At 47.8% G+C, this 21,395-nt stretch overlaps 1 protein-coding gene across 2 annotated transcripts in view; it reads right to left on the bottom strand.

Annotated features, from left to right (window-relative positions):
• Window positions 1–713: 713 nt before the first annotated feature.
• Window positions 714–21,395, bottom strand: part of EPS8 (epidermal growth factor receptor pathway substrate 8) — a 233,517-nt gene continuing 212,835 nt past the window's right edge. For both annotated transcript variants that reach the window (XM_015415535.1, XM_015415534.1), the window contains exons 18-21: window positions 12,073–12,286; window positions 10,627–10,807; window positions 8,576–8,705; window positions 714–2,146 (exon numbers count right to left, since the gene is read on the bottom strand). In XM_015415535.1, the coding sequence (XP_015271021.1) occupies window positions 2,033–2,146; window positions 8,576–8,705; window positions 10,627–10,807; window positions 12,073–12,286 (639 nt within the window). In that variant the 3' untranslated portion in view covers window positions 714–2,032. The remainder of the gene's footprint in view (window positions 2,147–8,575; window positions 8,706–10,626; window positions 10,808–12,072; window positions 12,287–21,395) is intronic.

Below are 21,395 nucleotides of genomic sequence, written 5' to 3'. Positions count from 1 at the left end.
AAGGGCTACAGCTCAGTGGTAGAGTAGTTGCTTGGCATGTAGAAGGTCCCCGGTTCAATCACTGGCATCTCCATTTAAGAAGGGATCAAGTCGTAGGCAATGTTTCCTCTAAGCTGTGGAGCCTTGTGAGCAAAAATTCTACTTTGTGAGCTCCTGGCATTAAAGTTGTGAGCGAGTGATTTGGCTGCTGCATAAATTAGTTTGCTCTGGAGCCCTCCTTCCTGAGCAAAGACAAAAATCTGTGAGCTGGAGGTTAAAAAACTGTGAGCTAGCTCACACTAACTCAGCTTAGAGGGAACAGTGGTCATAGGTGGTGCGGAAGATCACTGCCTGAAACCCTGGAAAGCTGCTGCCGGTTGGAGTACAGGATACTGACCTGGACAGAACATTGGTCTGACTCGGTATCAGGCATGTGTTTGTGAGCATCTGCAGAAAAAAAATCTGGGAGGGAGAGCAAGGTCCATTAATCGTGACTGCACATCACTTGACTGCTTGCAGCCTTTATGTTAGTAAATTTAGGGTTTGGGGGGCAAGCGCCCCCTATATGCCCCGCCATGAGCACCCGAGCTGGGAGGGCTATTGCTCCCACTCTGAAGCAGCGTGGTCCTCCCGAGGTGAAAGAAAAGCCCCCTCCTCTTCAGCCTGGGCCCACTTTCCATAGTGACAGATAACACAACCATTTCACATACATCAAATAGTGTTTATTGCAGCTGAATCATGTGAAAAAGGCACCATGAAAATTAATAAAACTAGATGATTAATTTCTTCTAGATGACATGATGGGTTTTGGATGCCTTTATATACAAGTGACAGAATAGAACTTTTTTTTTTTTGAAGGAAAAAATAAGTCACTGAGGATCACCTCCCCCCACACACACACTCACCCCTTCAAAAAAATCTCATTTACTGGAAGATAGTTATATCTTTATATATCAGGACTGGCCAAATTTTTAGAAGATTTAAGTTGAAAACGGACATTTCAGTCTCTTCAACCATTTTTATAATCACCTTTCCTATTTCACTCTTGCCTAAAAAATTGGGTTTCGCTTTGCTTTGGACTTGCGCAGCTCAAGCAAACGAGTTTGCAACACTCTTCTTTAAAAACAAAATAATACTGTGAAACCACCACACTGGTACCGACAGACCAGATTGACTGCGCCCCCCCACCTTCAAAACCCAACCCCTTTGTGCTGTTCCCACTGGTGCTTGGATCGCTGACCGCTTGTGCTCGTCGGGACAGCAATAAAAATCGAATCCAGAATAAATTATTTCTCTATCTACATTTTCATTAAGAAACCATCTCTCGGGAAAGTGTACGGAAGAGTACGGGTCTGTGCTTGTAAGATCAGAGCTGCCGCCACCGAAATCAGAACATTTCGACCTTCGGCTTGCTGGCATTCGGAACTTTTAAAGTAAGTAGGAACATCTCAGGGCTGGGGAAGGAAAAAGGCCCGGGCTGCAGAGCTAGAGGGACAGAAGGAGTACAAAGGAAGGCCCTGCTAAAGCAAAGCCTTTTGATTCCCAATGATTTCCAGGGGGCGCAGTGCTTGAAGTGCATTGGAAATCAATAAGATTTTTAAAAGCTGAACTGCATCTGGATCGGGCCTTCATTCCAGACTCAATACATTTTCTCTACGGGCTCCGCTTTCCACGGAAAGCAGCTACGTTATTTTGCTGGCTCACTTAGAAACAGAAGGAAGGGTGGAAGGAGAGAAGCATGAAATGATCGGTGCCACCAAACCGGCCTCACGAGTGCCGGTGAAGGACGCCCAAAGGGAGAACTTCCTTGACATAGACTTGGGAGGGAAGGGGGCGCAGCGGCGTGGGGGCCCCCCCTCTCCTTCTCAACTGCATGCTTCCTTTATGGCATCAAGTATTATCTACAAAAAATAGGAAATTGGACGTCTCCCTTTCGCGTGGATTCCTAGAACAAAGCGGGATGGAACAGCGCCGAGGACGACAGGAGCGCTTTCTGGTTTTTCTTCTTTACAGCGACGACAAAAAAAGAAACGTTGACAGAAAAAGACGCTTTTTAGTGACTGCTGCTCTCGTCGAAAGACTCGACTCCTGAGTCTGTGGCTGTGGCGCTCAGCTTCTCCTGCCGCCTTCTCATGATCTCCTGCAATTCTGAGCTTCCGCTGGTAGCCTAGGAAATCAGAAGGGGGGGATGTGTGTGTGTTCATGTTTTCACATTAGTGGACAGTGCTGAGGCAAGACTTCAGGGATTCTCCGAAGAATACACCACACAACATTGAAAAATTCATAGTATGGTTCACTGCAGAGTTACGCCAGCCCCAGCGTGGTGACCGATGCCCTTAGGCTGGAGTAACTCTCCACAGGACTGCACTTTTAATCTCCCAGTGAAGCAGCATTCAGGAGTCAAGAGTGCCGCAAGTGTCCCAGTTCTACCACAGAGAGCTGAGCGACATCAAACAGCAGACTTAAGAAATGCAGTCTGCCCCACCTGGCGTGCACTTGCATTAGGGGTCTGCATCTGGTTTATCCAAGCTGAACCCCTCCCCCCGAAAAAACAACTTACTGGTAATTTTCGGGTATTTTTCCAGCCGGATATCAGCCAGGGTATTTATTTGGCTATCTGATACAGCCAATCCTGAAAAATCCTGAAAATAGTCGGGATTTTTGGGGGGCCGCTGGATAGCTGGTGTTAGAGGGTGTTTAAAGGGATCGCAGTCCCTGTAAAATCCTTCCGGGAGAAGCTGCAGCTTAGAGAAGGCATCCAAAGGGACCACAAACCCTTTAAATGCCTTCGGAGTTCAGCCGCAGCTTGCAAAAGGCATTGAAAGGAAACAATGGAACACGCAGGCACCTTCTTCTGGGGCCCATAGAATTGGACCCACTGGTCCAATCTTTTTGAAATGGGGGGGGTATAGGAGAGACATTAGCAGCTATGCTGCAAATCTGATGCCTCTAGCTCAAAAAATAGCCCCCACAGAGCTTCAGATAAGTTTTTCTTCTGTGGCTACTGTGTATGTGCATACAGCTGTGGAACGCATAAAACAGAAATTTGGAAAATCCATAAGAACATAAGACGAGCCCTGCTGTGGACAGTGCTGAGGCAAGACTTCAGGGATTCTCCGAAGAATACACCACACAACATTGAAAAATTCATTGTATGGTTCGCTGCAGAGTTACGCCAGCCCCAGCGTGGTAACCGATGCCCTTAGGCTAGAGTAACTCTCCACAGGACAGCACTTTTAATCTCCCAGTGAAGCAGCATTCAGGAGTCAAGAGTGCCGCAAGTGTCCCAGTTCTACCACAGAGAGCTGGACCTACATCGAACAGCAGACTTAAGAAATGCAGTCTGCCCCACCTGGCGTGCACTTGCATTAGGGGTCTGCATTTGGTTTATCCAAGCTGAACCCCTCCCCCCGAAAAAACAACTTACTGGTAATTTTCGGGTATTTTTCCAGCCGGATATCAGCCAGGGTATTTATTTGGCTATCTGATACAGCCAATCCTGAAAAATCCTGAAAATAGTCGGGATTTTTGGGGGGCCGCTGGATAGCTGGTGTTAGAGGGTGTTTAAAGGGATCGCAGTCCCTGTAAAATCCTTCCGGGAGAAGCTGCAGCTTAGAGAAGGCATCCAAAGGGACCACAAACCCTTTAAATGCCTTCGGAGTTCAGCCGCAGCTTGCAAAAGGCATTGAAAGGAAACAATGGAACACGCAGGCACCTTCTTCTGGGGCCCACAGAATTGGACCCACTGGTCCAGTCTTTTTGAAACGGGAGGGGGAGGGGTTTGAGGAGAGATATTAGCAGCTATGCTGCAAATCTGATGTCTCTAGCTCAAAAAATAGCCCCCATAGAGCCCCACATAAGTTTTTCTTCCGTGGCTACTGTGCATGTGCATACAGCTGTGGAACGCATAACACAGAAATTTGGAAAATCCATAAGGACATAAGACGAGCCCTGCTGGATCAGACCAGTGGTCCATCTAGTCTAGCATCCTGGCTCACACAGTGGCCAACCAGTTCCTCTGGACAGCCAGCAGAAGGGCATAGAAGCTGAGGTCTTCCCTCCAGTGTTGCCTCCTGGCTCTGGGATTCGGAGGCTTCGTGCTTCTGAATGTGGAGGTTACCCTCAGTCACCATGGCTAGTAGCCACTGATAAGACTTATCCTCCATGAGTCTATCTAACCCCTTTTAAAGCTGCTTATTCCTGTGAACATCACTACATCCTCTGGCAGCGAATTCCACATTTTAATCACTCTCTGTGTAAACTAGTATTTCCTTTTTGTCCGTCCAGTGGTTGTTTCACACATCAAACCCGTATGCACATACGAAATACACGTGATACCCCTGTTCAGACAACATGGCAGCTCTCCTTGCATTCTCTGCCATTAGTTTCCCAGGACACACAGGGACTTTACCACCGAGAAAGGCTGGCCTGCCAGTGAGGATGGGTGGAATAATTTCCTATAGAACTAAAGCTCTATGTATGGGGTGTTTAAAAAATATATGGGAGGCACATTCAGATACACATGCTAAGCGGTGCCATCCGGCCAGAGAGACACTGTGAGATTCTGCAGATCATATAGTTTTTCTTTTAGAAGAATTACCATGTGGGGTGATAGTGAATATGTGAATGGCCTGTAGTGATGTCACAACTTTCCACCTCCTTGGTCATTGTCATGGTTGGATGAGCATAGCTTGGCAGCACAGCACATATTTGGCTTGCAGTCAAGATTCAGCCCCTGGTAGCCCTGACCTGGATAGCCCAGGGAAACCCGACCTCGTCAGATCTCGGAAGCTAGACAGGGCCCCGGCTGACCCTGGCAAGTATTTGGATGGGAGACCTCCAGAGAATACCAGGGTCGGGAAGCAGAGGCAGGCTATCAAGCCACTTCTCTGAATGTCCTCTGTGCCCCAGTAGGAGTCGCCAGAGGTCGCCATGACTTCCAGACATGGGCACACACGCACGCATAAACACACACACAAATGTGTGTGTTTTGGGACCCCCCAGAAAAAGATTACATTCCTGGTATATTCCAATTAAAAGACCACAAGGAAAGACCTTTCTCTGCCCGAGACAACACCGGGCCACCAAATGAAACACTGGTCCAACTCAGGACAAAGGTCACTCCGTATGCTCTTGTGGTTTTTTGGAGGATGCAGTCTAGACATCTAAGTGAAGGGCTCAGAAGCCGATATTTCAGTTACAGACCGATTCCCAGTTAATTTGGTGTCTGCTGTCGACAACTGTGCCCTGCAAGATCTGCTTTGCTCGAGCGAAGAAGCAGCGTTGCACTCAACCGTTTCGGGAGATCTGGTTTTGCTTTGCGCTCCACGAAGCTTTGCTAAGAGAATGACGCCTTCAGCGGAACTGGTCGCATGAAATTCAGCAGATTTGCACGGAGGGACAGGCACTCTTAAATGTGCATTTAATTACACAATTAAGTACAATGCATCCCATTTCAATCTGATTAGCGAGCATTACCCAATAAGCTGCTTTGCTTTGGACTCAAGGGTTGCGCAAGCAGACTCTTGCATTATGAGAAAGAGGTTTTTGTCTCTCGCACATTTGTGGTTCCAGCTGATGCCAGAATGACGACTGTCCCGGGAACAGTCAGTCCTCAGGAGAAACGAAAGGGTATTATGAAACCAGTGAGGAGGTTGCTCTTCGCATAAACACACACACAAATGTGTGTGTTTTGGGACCCCCCAGAAAAAGATTACATTCCTGGTATATTCCAATTAAAAGACCACAAGGAAAGACCTTTCTCTGCCCGAGACAACACCGGGCCACCAAATGAAACACTGGTCCAACTCAGGACAAAGGTCACTCCGTATGCTCTTGTGGTTTTTGGGAGGATGCAGTCTAGACATCTAAGCGAAGGGCTCAGAAGCCGATATTTCAGTTACAGACCAATTCCCAGTTAATTTGGTGTCTGCTGTCGACAACTGTGCCCTGCAAGATCTGCTTTGCTCGAGCGAAGAAGCAGCGTTGCACTCAACCGTTTCGGGAGATCTGGTTTTGCTTTGCGCTCCACGAAGCTTTGCTAAGAGAATGACGCCTTCAGCGGAACTGGTCGCATGAAATTCAGCAGATTTGCACGGAGGGACAGGCACTCTTAAATGTGCATTTAATTACACAATTAAGTACAATGCATCCCATTTCAATCTGATTAGCGAGCATTACCCAATAAGCTGCTTTGCTTTGGACTCAAGGGTTGCGCAAGCAGACTCTTGCATTATGAGAAAGAGGTTTTTGTCTCTCGCGCATTTGTGGTTCCAACTGATGCCAGAATGATGACTGTCCCGGGAACAGTCAGTCCCCAGGATAGGCGGAAGGGGATTATGAAACCAGTGAGGAGGTTGCTCTTTGCATTCAGGGATTCTGAGAGCACAGACTACAGAAATCTCCAGAAGGGGTCCAGGCAAATGCCAGTTTTATTAGGAGAAATGTAAAAACACACTTCCAAACTCATTGTTTGGTGTCGTGGTTAAGTGCGCGGACTCTAATCTGGGAGAACCGGGTTTGATTCCCCACTCCTCCACTTGCAGCTGCTGGATGACCCTGGGCAAGCCATAGATCTGTCAGAGCTGTTCTCTCAAGGGCAGTCCTTGAGAGAGCTCTCTCAGCCCCACCTATCTTACAGGGTGTCTGTTGTGAGGAGGGGAAGGGAAAGGAGATTGTAAGCCGCTCTGAGACTCCTTCGGGTAGTGAACAGCGGGGTATAAATCCAATCTCTTCTTCATCATCTCATACGGGGCCATTACTCGCAAAGCGTTGCAGCTTTTCTTCTACGCAACGTATGTCAGAAAGAAGTGATTTCTTTCAGCTTTGCACAGGTGTCTGGGTGTCCAAGAGGTCAGAGAGAGCTGCAAGAGCGAGCCAGAAGTGTGGTGTTCGCTATGACTCAGCATTAATTAAAATTTTCAACTTTTGGGGGAGTATTTTTGCGTGTGTGTGTGTGTGCACCCATGTGCCTGGAAGTCATGACCACCTCTGGCCGCATTTGTGGTTCCAACTGATGCCAGAATGATGACTGTCCCGGGAACAGTCAGTCCCCAGGATAGGCGGAAGGGGATTATGAAACCAGTGAGGAGGTTGCTCTTTGCATTCAGGGATTCTGAGAGCACAGACTACAGAAATCTCCAGAAGGGGTCCAGGCAAATGCCAGTTTTATTAGGAGAAATGTAAAAACACACTTCCAAACTCATTGTTTGGTGTCGTGGTTAAGTGCGCGGACTCTAATCTGGGAGAACCGGGTTTGATTCCCCACTCCTCCACTTGCAGCTGCTGGATGACCATGGGCAAGCCATAGATCTGTCAGAGCTGTTCTCTCAAGGGCAGTCCTTGAGAGAGCTCTCTCAGCCCCACCTATCTTACAGGGTGTCTGTTGTGAGGAGGGGAAGGGAAAGGAGATTGTAAGCTGCTCTGAGACTCCTTCTGGTAGTGAACAGTGGGGTAGAAATCCAATCTCTTCTTCGTCATCTCATACGGGGCCATTACTCGCAAAGCGTTGCAGCTTTTCTTCTACGCAACGTATGTCAGAAAGAAGTGATTTCTTTCAGCTTTGCACAGGTGTCTGGGTGTCCAAGAGGTCAGAGAGAGCTGCAAGAGCGAGCCAGAAGTGTGGTGTTCGCTATGACTCAGCATTAATTAAAATTTTCAACTTTTGGGGGAGTATTTTTGCGTGTGTGTGTGTGTGCACCCATGTGCCTGGAAGTCATGACCACCTCTGGCAACTCCTACTGGGGCATGGAGGATGTTCAGAGAAGTAGCCTCTGCCTCCCGCCCCTGGTATTCTTTGGAGGTCTCCCATCCAAACACTTGCCCGGGTCAGCCCTGTCTAGCTTCCGAGATCTGACGAGGTCGGGATTGCCTGGGATATCCAGGTCAGGGCAAAATGTTCAACCCTTAAAAAAACCCCAACCTTTTGATTTCCCCACTCCCCCAGCACCTCCTAGGAACTGTAGTTCCATAAGGGGAAGGTAGGGCTCTGGAACAGGGCATGCTCTGCACCCTGATCGGACTACAAATCCCAAGATTCTTGAAGAAGGAAGGGTTCGGAAGGGCTGTGGCTCAGTGGAAGAGCCTCTGCTAAGCCCCCTTTCCCAGCAGCAAACATCTGTCTCAGCGTGTGTGAGTTGCAGGGAAGGGCGGGAGCGGGGCTGCTCACTTGGTGTGTGTGTGTGGGAGTGGTGGTCCCTGACTTATGTAAAGCCCCCCCCCCAAATTAAAAAATCCTGGCTATGGGCCTGACGGACATGGATGCCCCAGTGGTCTGATTCAGCAGAAGGCAGCTTTGTGTGTCACTCAGCAAGCTTCCATAATGGCACGAGCGGAGATTTCAGCCTGGGTCTCCCAGATGCTAGTCCAACATTCTAACCGCTGCACTGCACTGGGGCTCCTGGGCTAGACCATTACGGTGAAGACAGATTCTGTGTGTCACCGCTCTCACTTGCAGTTGCACTGCACCATGTTCCAGCATTATGCAAACTTCTCAGCTTCACTCCAGACTCACCAGGCTCCTCCCTGCCATTGCCCCACAGAGCGGCCAGCTGCTATAGGACACATGTACGGAAGAAGGAACCAGTTAGGAACATACCTCCAGTGCCGCTTTCTGAACAGTGACTTGGCTATAGACGCGAGCACCTTCCGGACACACCGTTTTGAGTTCTTCTTTGTTGAGGGAGAAGAGCTGGGCGCCAGTCAGAACGCCGAGGCTGTTGACGGTCCTGAAATATGAACAAATATACACTTTATAGAACAGTTCAGAGGACATAAAATACACTGCTTGGTAAAGAAAGCAATGTCTCACTTGCGTCACCTCCAAACATTGAAGCTTTATGCACCCACAGGTACAATGGGATGTAAGTGCATCTAAAGAACCAATAAATAATAGTTCACATAGCATCTTTTATTGCCTAAATTGTAGTGAAACTGATAGGAAAGCAAGTGTCCAAGTTGTGCTCTTGTTCGTTTATTAAAAAATACTCAAAATACTCAAAAAAGCCCACCAGCAGCTTGTGCAAGTCAAAAGGTGGTTTTGTGACCAGTAACTATGGCAGTATTTCTTCCCCCAATACATCTTTATGTACTTAATATATGAAGAAGAGAAGAAGAAGAGATTGGATTTATACCCTGCCTTTCACTCAGAGTCTCAGAGCTGCTTCTCCTTTCCCTTCCCCTCCCCCCCAACAGACACCCTGTGAGGTAGGTGGGGCTGAGAGAGCTCTTTCCAGAACTGCCTTTGAGAGAACAGCTCTGAAATAACTTGTGACTAACCAAAGGTCAAGCCAGCAGCTGCATGTGGAAGAGTTGGGAATCAAACCCATGCTCCTAACCACTACACCAAACAGGCTCTCTACCCCCCTACTTTTCTCCCCAATGAGGACCCAAAGCAGCTTACAAAATTCTCCCCTTCTCCATTTTATTCGTACAACAATCCTGTGGGGTAGGTTAGGTTGAAAGGATGTGACTGCCCCAAGGTCACCCAGCAAGTTCCCATGGGCAGGGCAGGGATCTGAACCTGGGTCCCCCAGATCCTTGTCTGACACTGACTCACTCTGCCTTTCTTTGGATCGAATACAGCCGCTGTTCTCATTCCTTTAAAAAAATATGGGAAGCAGCAGTTTTTGCAGCGCGAGACTCAGGTATCTTTCAAGAAATACCCAATTTGTGTCAAAACATCAGTGGGGAAGGGGGACAGGGGTCAAAACTGCACCTTTTATATCGCAGTCTCCATCTCCCTGTGCTTATCAAAGTGAAAGTCAAGTTTCAGTCTCCTTAAATCATTTTTTTAAAAAGCATTTATGATCGCCTTTCCTATTTAAATCCTGCAAAGGACTGCAGAAAAAAAACTTCTGGAAGGTTTTCCTTTGCAGCTTCAAAAACTGAATTTGGCAAGAGCGGGGAGTTTCAGATTTCCCAAAATGTCGACAAGCATTCAGAATAGAAGAAGAGAGATTGGATTTATACCCCGGCCTTCATTACCCAAGGGAGCCTCAGGCCACTGCCACACTGAGATTTTTGTCACTCATTTGTCCGTATTGCATTGGGTCCGTCCCCGTCTTTCCACATTTGTTTTGCTCCCTCTGGGACTACTAGAGAGAGCAAAACACATTTTTTTTTGGGGGGGGGGAACCCTGAAGCAGTAGGGACAAACGAGTGACGAAAATGACAATGCGAAAGTGGCCTCAGAGCAGTTTACAATCTCCTTCCCCTCCCCACAACAGATGCCCTGTGAGGTAGGTGGGGCTGAGAGAGCTCTATTGAGAACTGCCCTTGAGAGAAAAGCTCTGAGATAACTTGTGACTGACCCAAGGTCACACCAGCAGCTGCATGTGGAGGGGCAGGGAACCAAACCCAGTTCTCCCAGATTAGGGTCTGCGCTCCTAACCACTACACGGAACTGGCTCTCTGTAAGGATGTGAAACAGTGAGGGGAAAAAGAGTATAAATACCAGAAGAAAATGTCCACAGCCCACAAAGAAATTCTTTTAGATACAGAAACGATCCCATATTGGGTTTGGGGGTAACCTTCCGCTGCATATTTGATGGGATCGTTACTCCAGGCATAGGACGCTGGCTGGCAGACGGATCCCTGCTGGCTGCCTAACCTCCAACCTAAATCAAAGGATTCCTCCTCCAGACTCACACTGGGTTGAAGCCTTTGGCCTGGAGCCACATCTTGACGTCTTCAGGAGAGGAGTCGTAGTTGATATTGACCACCGGGACATTAGAGCGTGGCACATGGAACTTCTTTTGGGCGGCACTCCGGCCGATGGTGAGCCGGTGAATGAGCTCGTCCTGGACTTCCTCCATTTGAGATTTCCTTCCTAAAAAGAGAGAGAAAGAAATGGATTTCAAAGGACAACACTGCTTTAAGAAATAATTTCGAAGAGACGATTTCCCCGCCCCATTCGCCTAGCTTTCCCTTCCTTTCCTCCCGTCATTTCTAGCACTGGGTTTTCAATCTTGTGAGACAGCATCAACATCTCCAGGTCTTCTGTTTCGGCCATAATATATAGGTAAGGGCACTGCCAGATGGCAAAAGGAGCCTCAGAAGGCTTCCTGCCCACTTCACCTCTCCTGATGCTACGGCCAGCGGCCAGCCTTTTGAAGCCCCACTGGATTTCAGTGGGGAAATTAAGCATGTGTTCAAAGGGCACTGCCTACAGCGACCAGTGTCTCTACAGACCGCCAAAGATTTGCAGCCCGCCGAAGTCAAAGGGCTTAACTCAGCTCTAGGGCTGTGCTGCCAATAATTCTAGGAGTGCAAAACCCGCCTTTGTATTGGCCTTCTAGAACCAGCCCCTCCAACACCAGCAATCCAACTCAACAGCATAATGCTTATCGCCTTCTGAATCCCCAAGATGGTTCTCTCCCCTGCTCATGCGTTATCTCACGACCACCTTGCGAGGCTGAGAGTAACCAGCCAAAGGTTACCCAGTGAGCTTCAGACAAAATTCAACCTAATATCAATTCTACTGGAGCTAGCAGCCTACCTGGGCTTTAAGAACAAGGTGAAGGACCACAGATAGCAGAGAACCCTGGTTCACTGGAGGTCCAGCCCAGCCCAGCCCAGCCCCCGGTGATGGGTGAAATTTTAATGGAATACAGCCCACAGGCCATTTGCGCCCATCAGTGATCATATGGACTAGAGACTTATTGTAAAAACAAGAGCTGAAAGCCTCTCGACACCATTTTTGATGACAGACTTCTGGATGCCAGATTCTGGTAAGATACCCGGAACACACACCGTCTTGGACGTTCCCCTCACAAATGGGTCTCCTCGCTCCTGCATTTGTAATCCTCCACCACTTTCGCTCATTTCCACAGAGGTATTTGCAGTCCCAGGAGCAAAAACGCAGTTTGCTCCCTCTTGTGATGCAGCAAGGGACTTCCGGGAAACGGGGAAGTCTGATGCTGCACCGCAAGAGAGGACAAACTGTGTTTTTGGCCCCTCGACTGCAAAAACCTCTGTGGAAACTAAAGTGGTGGACGAATACCAACGCAGGAGCAGGGAGACCCGTTTATGCAGAAAACGTCTTGGTTCTCCTAAGTGACCTTTTTAAAAAACGAAAGAGAAAAAGAGACTTACGATCAATAGGTGGCGGTTTCTGCCTTTGGGACTCTCGCCCGCTATCGCTGGAAGTGCTGCTCTGGCGGCTGATGGCTCCAGGGACCTTTGGCACCGGAACGGGGAGAGGCGCTGGCACGCTGGGGGGCAGAGGGACGGGGACTGGTGTCTGAGGTGGGGACGGGGCGACAGGAGTGCAGTCTGGCTGCTTTGGAACAAAGTCTGTCCTTTGTTTCTGCAGGTGCGGAAAGAGATGTTAAGTTTTCACATAGACCGAAGAGTTCTCCGAGGTTTCGGCGGTGAGACTAAACCTCCTGCCAGACAGTGCTCATTTGTTTTACACACATCAGTGGTGCATGACCCCACAAAGACACAGTCAAGGATACATTTCCACAGGTGGAAAGAGAAAAATCCAAACCATCAATTATTTTCTCCCAAAACCCTTTAAAAACAAACGAACAACCCCCCCCCCCCCATGTTATTTTTAATGCATTAGCAGTGTTTCCCAAGTCTGGCTATTTCCCTTTCAATTTTATTAAACTACAGTCCACGACCAGATCCAGTTGACAAAAATGAACACTGTTCAGGTATACAGGTTAAAAATGCCAGTTAAAATACAGACATAGAAAATTTAACATAGATCTAAATAAAATTATATCAAAAAGAGAAAAATAGATTATAAAATACATAACAAAGCATCATAGGTGACCATTTTTTAAATTTAAACCAAGAAATTTAAGAGGAACAAGAGCTGTATGTCTGGGTCCTGTCTACCTGAGGGACCGCCTTTCCCCGTATGTTCCCCTGAGGGCACTGAGATCCGAGTTGCAAAATCGCTTGGTCCCCCCTGGCCCGAGGGACGCTAAGTTAACATCGTCAAGAACTAGGGCATTTTCCCAAGCTGCACCGGTACTATGGAATCAGCTCCCAAACAAAATCCGAGCTCTGCGGGATCTTTACCAATTCCATAGAGCGATAAAGACCGAGCTGTTCCGGCAGGCGTTTCAATAGCTCAGACCACACTGACGGTTCTAGCACTTTATAACAGAAAGCCACCACGTCTTAATCTCAATTTTAATAAGTGTATTTGGATATTTTATTGACTGTATTGTTTTAGACTTATATTGTATTAATTGTTATGTTGGTTTTAAACTACTGTAAGCCGCCCTGAGCCGCCTTGTCGGGAGGGCGGGGTAAAACTCTAATAAATAAATAAATAAATAATATGACAGACCTCCTGAAGAAAACTAAGTCAAGGCTTAAAAGAGGCAGGACTGAAATTTACTGCGCACTTTAATCACCTGAGCACAAAATCTAGCCATTAGCTTAGTAATAACTATCATTTCATCTGTTCATAATTTATCTAAACGTGTATTATCCACCCCTGCCCCTGCTGTCTACATGGGAAAAAATGGTCTTATCTTGAATGTGTTTATAGAGGGGGCAACGGAAAAATCGAGACCCTCTAGGGCAGGGGTCCCCAACACAGTGGCCTGGGGGTGCCACTGCACCCTCCAACGTATTTCCTGGCGACCAGCAGGGCTATTTTTGGGTAGGAACGCACAGACAGAGTTCTGGCTGGCTCCTGAGTTGGCCACGCCCAGCAGGAACTCATTAGCATAACAGGCCACACCCAACAGCAGACACTCATTAGGATTGGCTACACTAGGGGAGTGTGGCCTAACATGCAAAGGAGTTCCTGCTACAAAAAAGCCCTGGGTTTTTACAACAAACAAGGTAAATAGAATAACAAGCAAAAGGTGGGTGTGGCTGGATGAGCACACTTCTGGTAACATGGGGGTGCGGCCTAATGTGCTAATGAGCTGTGCTGTCAGGGGTGTGGCCCAACATGCTAATGAGTTCCTCTTGTTGGGTGTGGCTTATTATGCTAATGAGTTCCTGCTGGGCTTTTTCTACAAAAAAAGCCTTGCGACCACCAAGTGGGCAGGGCCAAGTGGGCTCCCGTTGGGTGGGGATTCTGATCGTCTGCTGCATCGGCGATCTGATGGGCTGTGCAGATTCAAACAGTGTTTTGGCAACAGCTGCCACTACCATGTTGGTTTTACTCATTCTCAGATCCCTATTTCTCAGTGTTTCTTTTAAAAATTACTTCTCTTTTTCCCTGTACTTGGGCTTCCTCCGTGTGTGTGGCTGGTGTCGCCTCCCACAGAGGCCGTGTTGTAGTCGTGCCCACCAGCCTGTGTCAGAATTGCAGAGGTGCCCACAGGCTCAGAAAGGCTGGGGACCCCCGGACAAAGGTGTTTCTCTCCTCAGAAGCTATGTTAAGATATAGGGGGGGAAATGACTGTGTTAGATACTAGCACAGTGCGGTAGTTCTTTAACAGTGTAATCCTAAATTACTCCAGTCTAAATCCATTGAAATGAGTGAGGTATGAAATGAATGGGCTTAGACTAGGGGTGTCAAATATAAGGCCCGGGGGCCGGAACTGGCCCATCTAGGGCTCTCATGCAGCCCGTGAGCAACTAGAACAAGGGAGGGAACAGAAGACTGCACAGGGGGAGTGGGTGGAGCCACTCCGATTGTGGCTTCAGCGTGGCAGAACAGCCTCATCTGCAGCAGTCAAGCAGTGAGGGAACGTCTGCCCAGGGCTGCACCGCTGGTGTTCCACTGCCCACATGGGTTTTCCCTTGAACCCCTTCCCAGCCCATGGGGGCTTGCAGTGAGGATACAACAACATGGAGCGAACCAGCTGTTGTCCTTTATATAGTTTATGTCTCCAGTACCTGGCATCATGTTTTATGGCACACGTGGCCCGGTCTGACAAAGTGTCGTTTATGTCAGATCTGGCCCTCATAAGAAATGAGTTTGACACTACCGGCTTAGACTGAAGTAACTCTCCTTAGAATTGCTAAGTGCGGTGAAAATCAGGTCTTCATTAGAACATAAGAACATCAGAGAAGCCATGTTGGACCGGGCCAATGGCCCATCCAGGCCAACACTCTGTGCCACATAGTGGCCAAAACCCAGGGGCCATCAGGACGTCCACCAGCGGGGTCAGAACTCCAGAAGCCCTCCCACTCTTGCCCCCCAAGCACCAAGAATACAGAGCATCACTGCCTTGGACAGAGTACTCCCTCTATACCTTGTGGCTAACAGACAATGATGGACCTCTTCATTTTCTGTAAGTTTGATGCTTTATTAAAATCTCCTTGTAAGCAAACCTGGATCCTGCATATCATTTCCTTGGGATTTCTGCAAAACCTGGGGCTCCTGGCCAGAGTCCCAAACAGGTAGCTGTTTTGTAATGATGGGCTGTTAATGATGCCAAGAAGTTTTTTTTGTTTTGCTGTGTCTCCAGCCACATCAAGTTCAGAGAGAAAAGGAAAAAAAGGAGGACGTCCAGCTGCAGACGTTCATTCTGCAGCTAGGTTCTTGGATGCTTACTGAATGCACAAAGCTGCCTTATACCAAGTCTCATTAGTATAAAAAAGTCAGTACTGTTCGCTCAGGCGGCCTTCTGGAGTAGCTCAACTCCAACTGGTTGGTGAATTCAGACACCAATTAGTCCAAACTGGTTTAGAAACCCCAGCGCAGTGCCAACCGACAATCGGAAGCATGTTAGACGCTAGCATTTAGATGTTACAACCAATGTTCCCGCTAAGCTGTGGGGTCTTGTGAGCAACAATTCTACTTTGTGAGCGGCTGGCATTCAAGTTGTGAGCGAGCGATTGGGCTGCTGCATAAATTAGCTTGCTCTGGAGCCATCCTTCCTGAGCTAAGACAAAAAATGTGTGAGCTGGTTTAGAAACCCCAGCGCAGTGCCAACCGACAATCGGAAGCATGTTAGACGCCAGCATTTAGATGTTACAACTAACCAAGGTTTGATCAAGGCACACTTTATAAGCCATGGCTAGGATCCAAAAGGATTTCTGCCCACTGGATTTCCACCACACAGCATGACTTTCTCGCATGCCCTGTCTCCACTGCAGTCCGGAATGCTACTTGGAGGGAACAGGGGAGCCAGAGAACACAATTTCACAGGCTGTTTTGGGCTGCAGTGGGAGGGGGGAGGTGTCAACCGACAATCGGAAGCATGTTAGACGCCAGCATTTAGATGCCAGAGAACACAATTTCACAGGCTGTTTTGGGCTGCAGTGGGAGGGGGGAGGTGAGAAAGGTGCGCTCCGTGGGGAGACGTCCTTCCATCTGTGGAAACGCTCTGTTGGATCCAACCCACTGGTTTAAACCTTACCGCAATGCCTGAACACAGCCAATGGTTGCAAAGCACACTGTAATTCTGTGGCATTAAAACTGAAGGTTAAAAAGACACCTAACACTACACACTGTGGCAAGCTTATTCTCCCTGCCATTGTGGTTAGCAACTGAGCAGGTGACCTCCACCTCGGGGGGGGGGACGGGATGGGGGGGACAGTGTCTTGCTTCCAAAGTTGCTAGCCTAGAGATCAGAAGGTCCCATGGTAGGTCTGCCACTTCCCTGCTGGGGGTGAGGGATGCCCCACCTCCCAGCGCTCATTTCCTGCATTTTCTCCTCCAGCCAGTGGGAGGGAAAAAATCTAAAAAAATAAAAATAAAAAATCACCATCAGCAACACTGTGATGTCACTTCCACAGAACACCTGGAAGTGATGTCACACCTCTTTAGGAATTGCCAGAAACGCTGAAAAAACCACAGTGTTTCTAGCGATTCCTAGAGTGGACTGACATCACTTCCAGGTTTCCCCCAGATGTGATGTTGCACCATTGTTTGGCAGTGCCCCTCATGTCTCCCGCCACCCCCGACTCCCACCGGTTGCCAGCCCATGTCTGGAAGCTCTGCTCCACCATGGCAAAAGGCTTAAGGCGTTCCCTTTCTGATGCAGCAGCAGCAATCAAGAGCTGGTGCAAACTGCGAAGAGGGAAATGAAAAGCTGGGTTACATCTGTTTTAGATGCCCTTCAGTCAGCATGGTTACAGCAGCTCCAACAGTTCCTCCCGTGCCAAGCTTGAACTCAAAAGGGCGTTGGGCACACATGATTTCCCTGAATCCCAGCCGCTGTTCTAGAGATTGGGTGCCTCCTCTGGGGCAAAGCTTGCTCTGCCTTAACCCAATGGGGTGTTCCACACCAGGCAGGCCTTCAGAGCAGAAACACTACTGGGGAAGCTAAAGGAAACATCTCTCCTTGCTTCACACCAGGATTTTCATATATCCCAACCAACTTTTCCATGCTCCCCTCCTGCCCCAGACCACGCACACAGGCTGAGATCCTGACACCATTCAGCTTTTCAAAGTAGGCGCAAGACAATCAGGGCTATTTTTGGGCAGGAACGCACAGGAACGGAGTTCCGGCTGGCTCCCAAGTTGGCCACGCCCATCAGGAACTCATTAGCATAATAGGCCACACCCAACAGCAGAAACTCATTGGGATTGGCTACATTAGGGGTGTGTGGCCTAGCATGCAAAGGAGTTCCTGCTACAAAAAAAGCCCTGGGTTTTGACAACAAAGTAAACAGAATAAGAAGCAAAAGGTTGGTGTGGCTGGATGAGCACACTTCTGGTAACGCGGGGGGTGGCCTAATGTGCTAATGAGCTGTGCTGTCAGGGGTGTGGCCTAATATGCTAATGAGTTCCTGCTGTTGGGTGTGGCCTATTATGCTAATGAGTTCCTGCTGGGCCTTTTCCACAAAAAAAGCCCTGTGTGCTGTCATTCAACAATTCAGGTATAACCCTGGGGTGGGGGAACAGATCGGCCCGTAAAGCAAGTATATGCTTCTCTCAGTGCCACACTTATTTTTATCAGCTACCAAATATTTTTAAAAGGGGGGAAACCTTTTCGAAACATGCTCCCTGCAAGGATACTTTTGATTCTGTGCCGTTTGTATGCCTGACAACTTGCTCCCCAATGCTGTTTGTTCAATCCAATGGAAAGTAAGGGAGGGGTATGCACGTAATTCTTGTCATCCGGCACAGCGGAACAGATCACTATCACAGTAATAACAGCTTCGAAAATGGAGAAACACAATCCTATGGGCAGACCGTGGAATACAAACATCACTGCCACTTCACAGCAAGACCTTAGAAATGCGGCACAAGAAAGGCCTGTGCCTCTCCCTAAGAAGGCGTTCCCAAAGTGCGATTGCGAAGTCCACACGATGTGTTTAAAAAAACAGAAACCTAATCAGATAGTTCTTGATGACTCCAACGCTGCAAGTTTCCTGGCCTCAAATGTAAAAAAGCAACACAAAACCTCAAAGCAGAACCTTAATGACTTTTCTCTGCACATTCATTGGGTCTTCCTCGTTTCCCAATAGGGAGGGGGAAAGATATAAAGAGATACTCTAAAACCACACACACCATGTACAAGGGGTCGTCCGTAAAGTATGCCACACGTTTAAAGCAGAAGAAGGAGTAGTAAAAAGCTGTGGACGCATGGAACCAGGGAGGAAGGAGGTCTTTTTGGAAAGTGTTAACATGTCATCTCTACCTTTGCTTCTCTAGTATGATCACCCCATTGTCTTGCTTTCTCCAAATCTTCTTTTCTCATGACCACCTGTCAGATTAACCGTCGCTTCTCTTTCCCGCTCTGTCTCCTTTGCTGCTGCTTCCCTGCTCCCCTCTCCTAATTTCTAAATAAGTACTTTGAACTATTCCAAGGTCTCCTCAGATACACTGCAGCTTCTGTAAGAAGTGACTTTGTAGACTCTCTTTCTCGCTACAGACAGACAGCAAGAGCCATTGCCTCAAGAACCCCACTTGGACTACTGTTAAGAGCTCGATTCTCCTGCCCACAAAGACCTGTATGCCCAGCATAAGAAGGACTAATGTTTTGAACTAAGCAAGGCCCTGATGGTCAACAACTGGGGCTCCGGCTCACATGGACTGAAATACAGATACAGGGCTCCTTAACCTCTTCTCCCACAGTGTAAGAAGGAAAAGAGTCAACACAGCCCTTCCTTTGGGAACCTCACAGCCCACTAGTATTCACCTGAACTGCGGCTGGCCAGCAGGACCAAGCAGTGGAGGAGAGGGCTTTCGGCTGAGGCGGTGGATATCTAAAATCCATCTTTGGCCTCCCCTACCGAAATTGCTGGCTCTGTGATCAGCCTGAACGGAGCATAGCAACACAAAGCTCGATTCTCCTGCCCACAAAGACCTGTACACAGGCCCAGCATAAGAAGGACTAATGTTTTGAACTAAGCAAGGCCCTGATGGTCAACAACTGGGGCTCCGGCTCACATGGACTGAAATACAGATACAGGGCTCCTTAACCTCTTCTCCCACAGTGTAAGAAGGAAAAGAGTCAACACAGCCCTTCCTTTGGGAACCTCACAGCCCACTAGTATTCACCTGAACTGCGGCTGGCCAGCAGGACCAAGCAGTGGAGGAGAGGGCTTTCGGCTGAGGCGGTGGATATCTAAAATCCATCTTTGGCCTCCCCTACCGAAATTGCTGGCTCTGTGATCAGCCTGAACGGAGCATAGCAACACAAACCTTGATTGCTGTTTCTATTATTGTTTTAAATTACTGTTTTAATTATTATAACCATAGTTGTTGAGATTTTGTGATTTTGTAACCCGCCCTGAGCCTGTTCGTGGGGAGGGCGGGATAAAAATAGAATTAATTAAATAAATAACACTCACAGAGTCTCTGTGGCTATTAGACTGAGGGAAAGAACACAAGAGCGGGCCCAGCTGGATCAGACCAGTGGCCTGTCAAGTCCAGCATCCTGTCTGGCTAGAGTTGCCAACTCCAGGCTAGGAAATTCCTGGAGATTTGGGTGTGGGGCCTGGGGACAAAAGGGATCTCGGTGAAGTAAAACGCCACAGAGGCCATCCTCGACAGCATTTCCTTCCGATGAACTGATCTCTGCAGTCTGGAGATCAGTTGTAATTCTAGGAGATCTCCAGGCCCCACGTGGAGGTTGGCAACCACATGTTTTACACCGTGGCTCTCGTATTTCACTCACAACTTTTTAAGTCCCACTCAAAACTGACATCTGGCATGGTGTTTAGAATGTCGGGCTAGGACTTGGTTCGAAGCTGTGCTCTGCCGTGGAAGCTCACCCTGGGCCGGCCACAATCTGTCTGCCTCACCTCCCTCACAAGGTGGTTGTGAGGGTAAAGTGGAGGAAGGAAGAATGATGTGAAAAGCCGCTTTGGGTCCTGATCAGGGAGAAAAGTGAGATATAATTTTTTTAAAAAAAGAATTGATAACAAATATGAAACTCTATTAAAAAAGGCAAGTTGAGAAATTGTAGCAAGGGGGCGAGGGAGTTAATAAGCTTTTCGTGTGATATACTTTACAGATAGCCCAGAAAACACTTTCTAGCACACCACTGCATAAAAGCACTTTATGTGTGACAGTTATTTGTATTACCTCAGAGAGTTCTCCCAGTAATTGCTATGAGGGGGAAAAATGAAGCAAAATCAAATTAAACGAGACTGTCAGAAACAACATTGGAACTTCAAACTAGACCAGTTGGCAGTTTCCCATCATTTAAGTAATATTAATTGGCTCTTGATAATAGCAGTTCCTCATCCATTTTTATGCTTTTAGTACCACGCAAATGAATTTATATGAAAGCCCAAGGTTAACACTACATTACTTCAGGATGAAGTCTGGGATTTTTCTTGGCCAAGTGCCATTAATAGGTTCAGGCGGGTAGCTATGCTGGTCAGAGGCAGCAGACCAAAGTCTGAGTCCAGTGGCACCTTTAAGACCAACAGAGTTTTATTCAAGGTGTAAGCTTTTGTGTGCATGCACACTTCTTCAGATACATTGAAACAGAAGTCACCAACCATTACATATAAGTAGAGGGTGGGGAGGTTGTTGCCAGGAAGGGCTAATTACATTCAAGAGACATAAGTAACTAAGGAATAAATATAGCTAAGTTTGGATTAAGGCAATTGGTAAGACCTGTGAATAGCAGATTAACATAGTGTAATAAAAGAGTTTACAAACAGATGCAAGAACTGACATTAGCAAGTGTAGTGAGATAAGAAACCGATATCTCTGTTGAGCCCTGGGGGTTTCATTGTCCTAAGTGCTGTAACAACTTGTAACTCAGCAGTCTCCCATTTTAGTCTGTTTCTGAACTTCTTTTGCAATAAAACAGCTACTTTGAGTTCCCCCATTCAGTGTCCTGGAAGGCTGAAGTGTTCTCCTACAGGTTTCTCAGTTTGGTATTCTTGATGTCAGATCTGTGTCCATTTATCCTTTGGCGTGGGGTTTGACCTGTTTGCCCTATGTAGAGAATCAAAGGACACTGTTGGCATTTAATGGTGTATACAATGTTAGAAGATGAACAACTGAATGAGCCTGAGATGATGTTGTTCGGTCCAGCGATTGTGTTGTCTGAGTGTATATGGCAGCAAAGTTGGCAAGC

The sequence above is a fragment of the Gekko japonicus genome, unplaced genomic scaffold (assembly GCF_001447785.1).
Source record: "Gekko japonicus isolate JY-2015 unplaced genomic scaffold, Gekko_japonicus_V1.1 scaffold1846, whole genome shotgun sequence".
NCBI classification, from domain to species: Eukaryota; Metazoa; Chordata; class Lepidosauria; order Squamata; family Gekkonidae; genus Gekko; species Gekko japonicus.
This window is presented reverse-complemented; position numbering and strand designations above follow the sequence as displayed.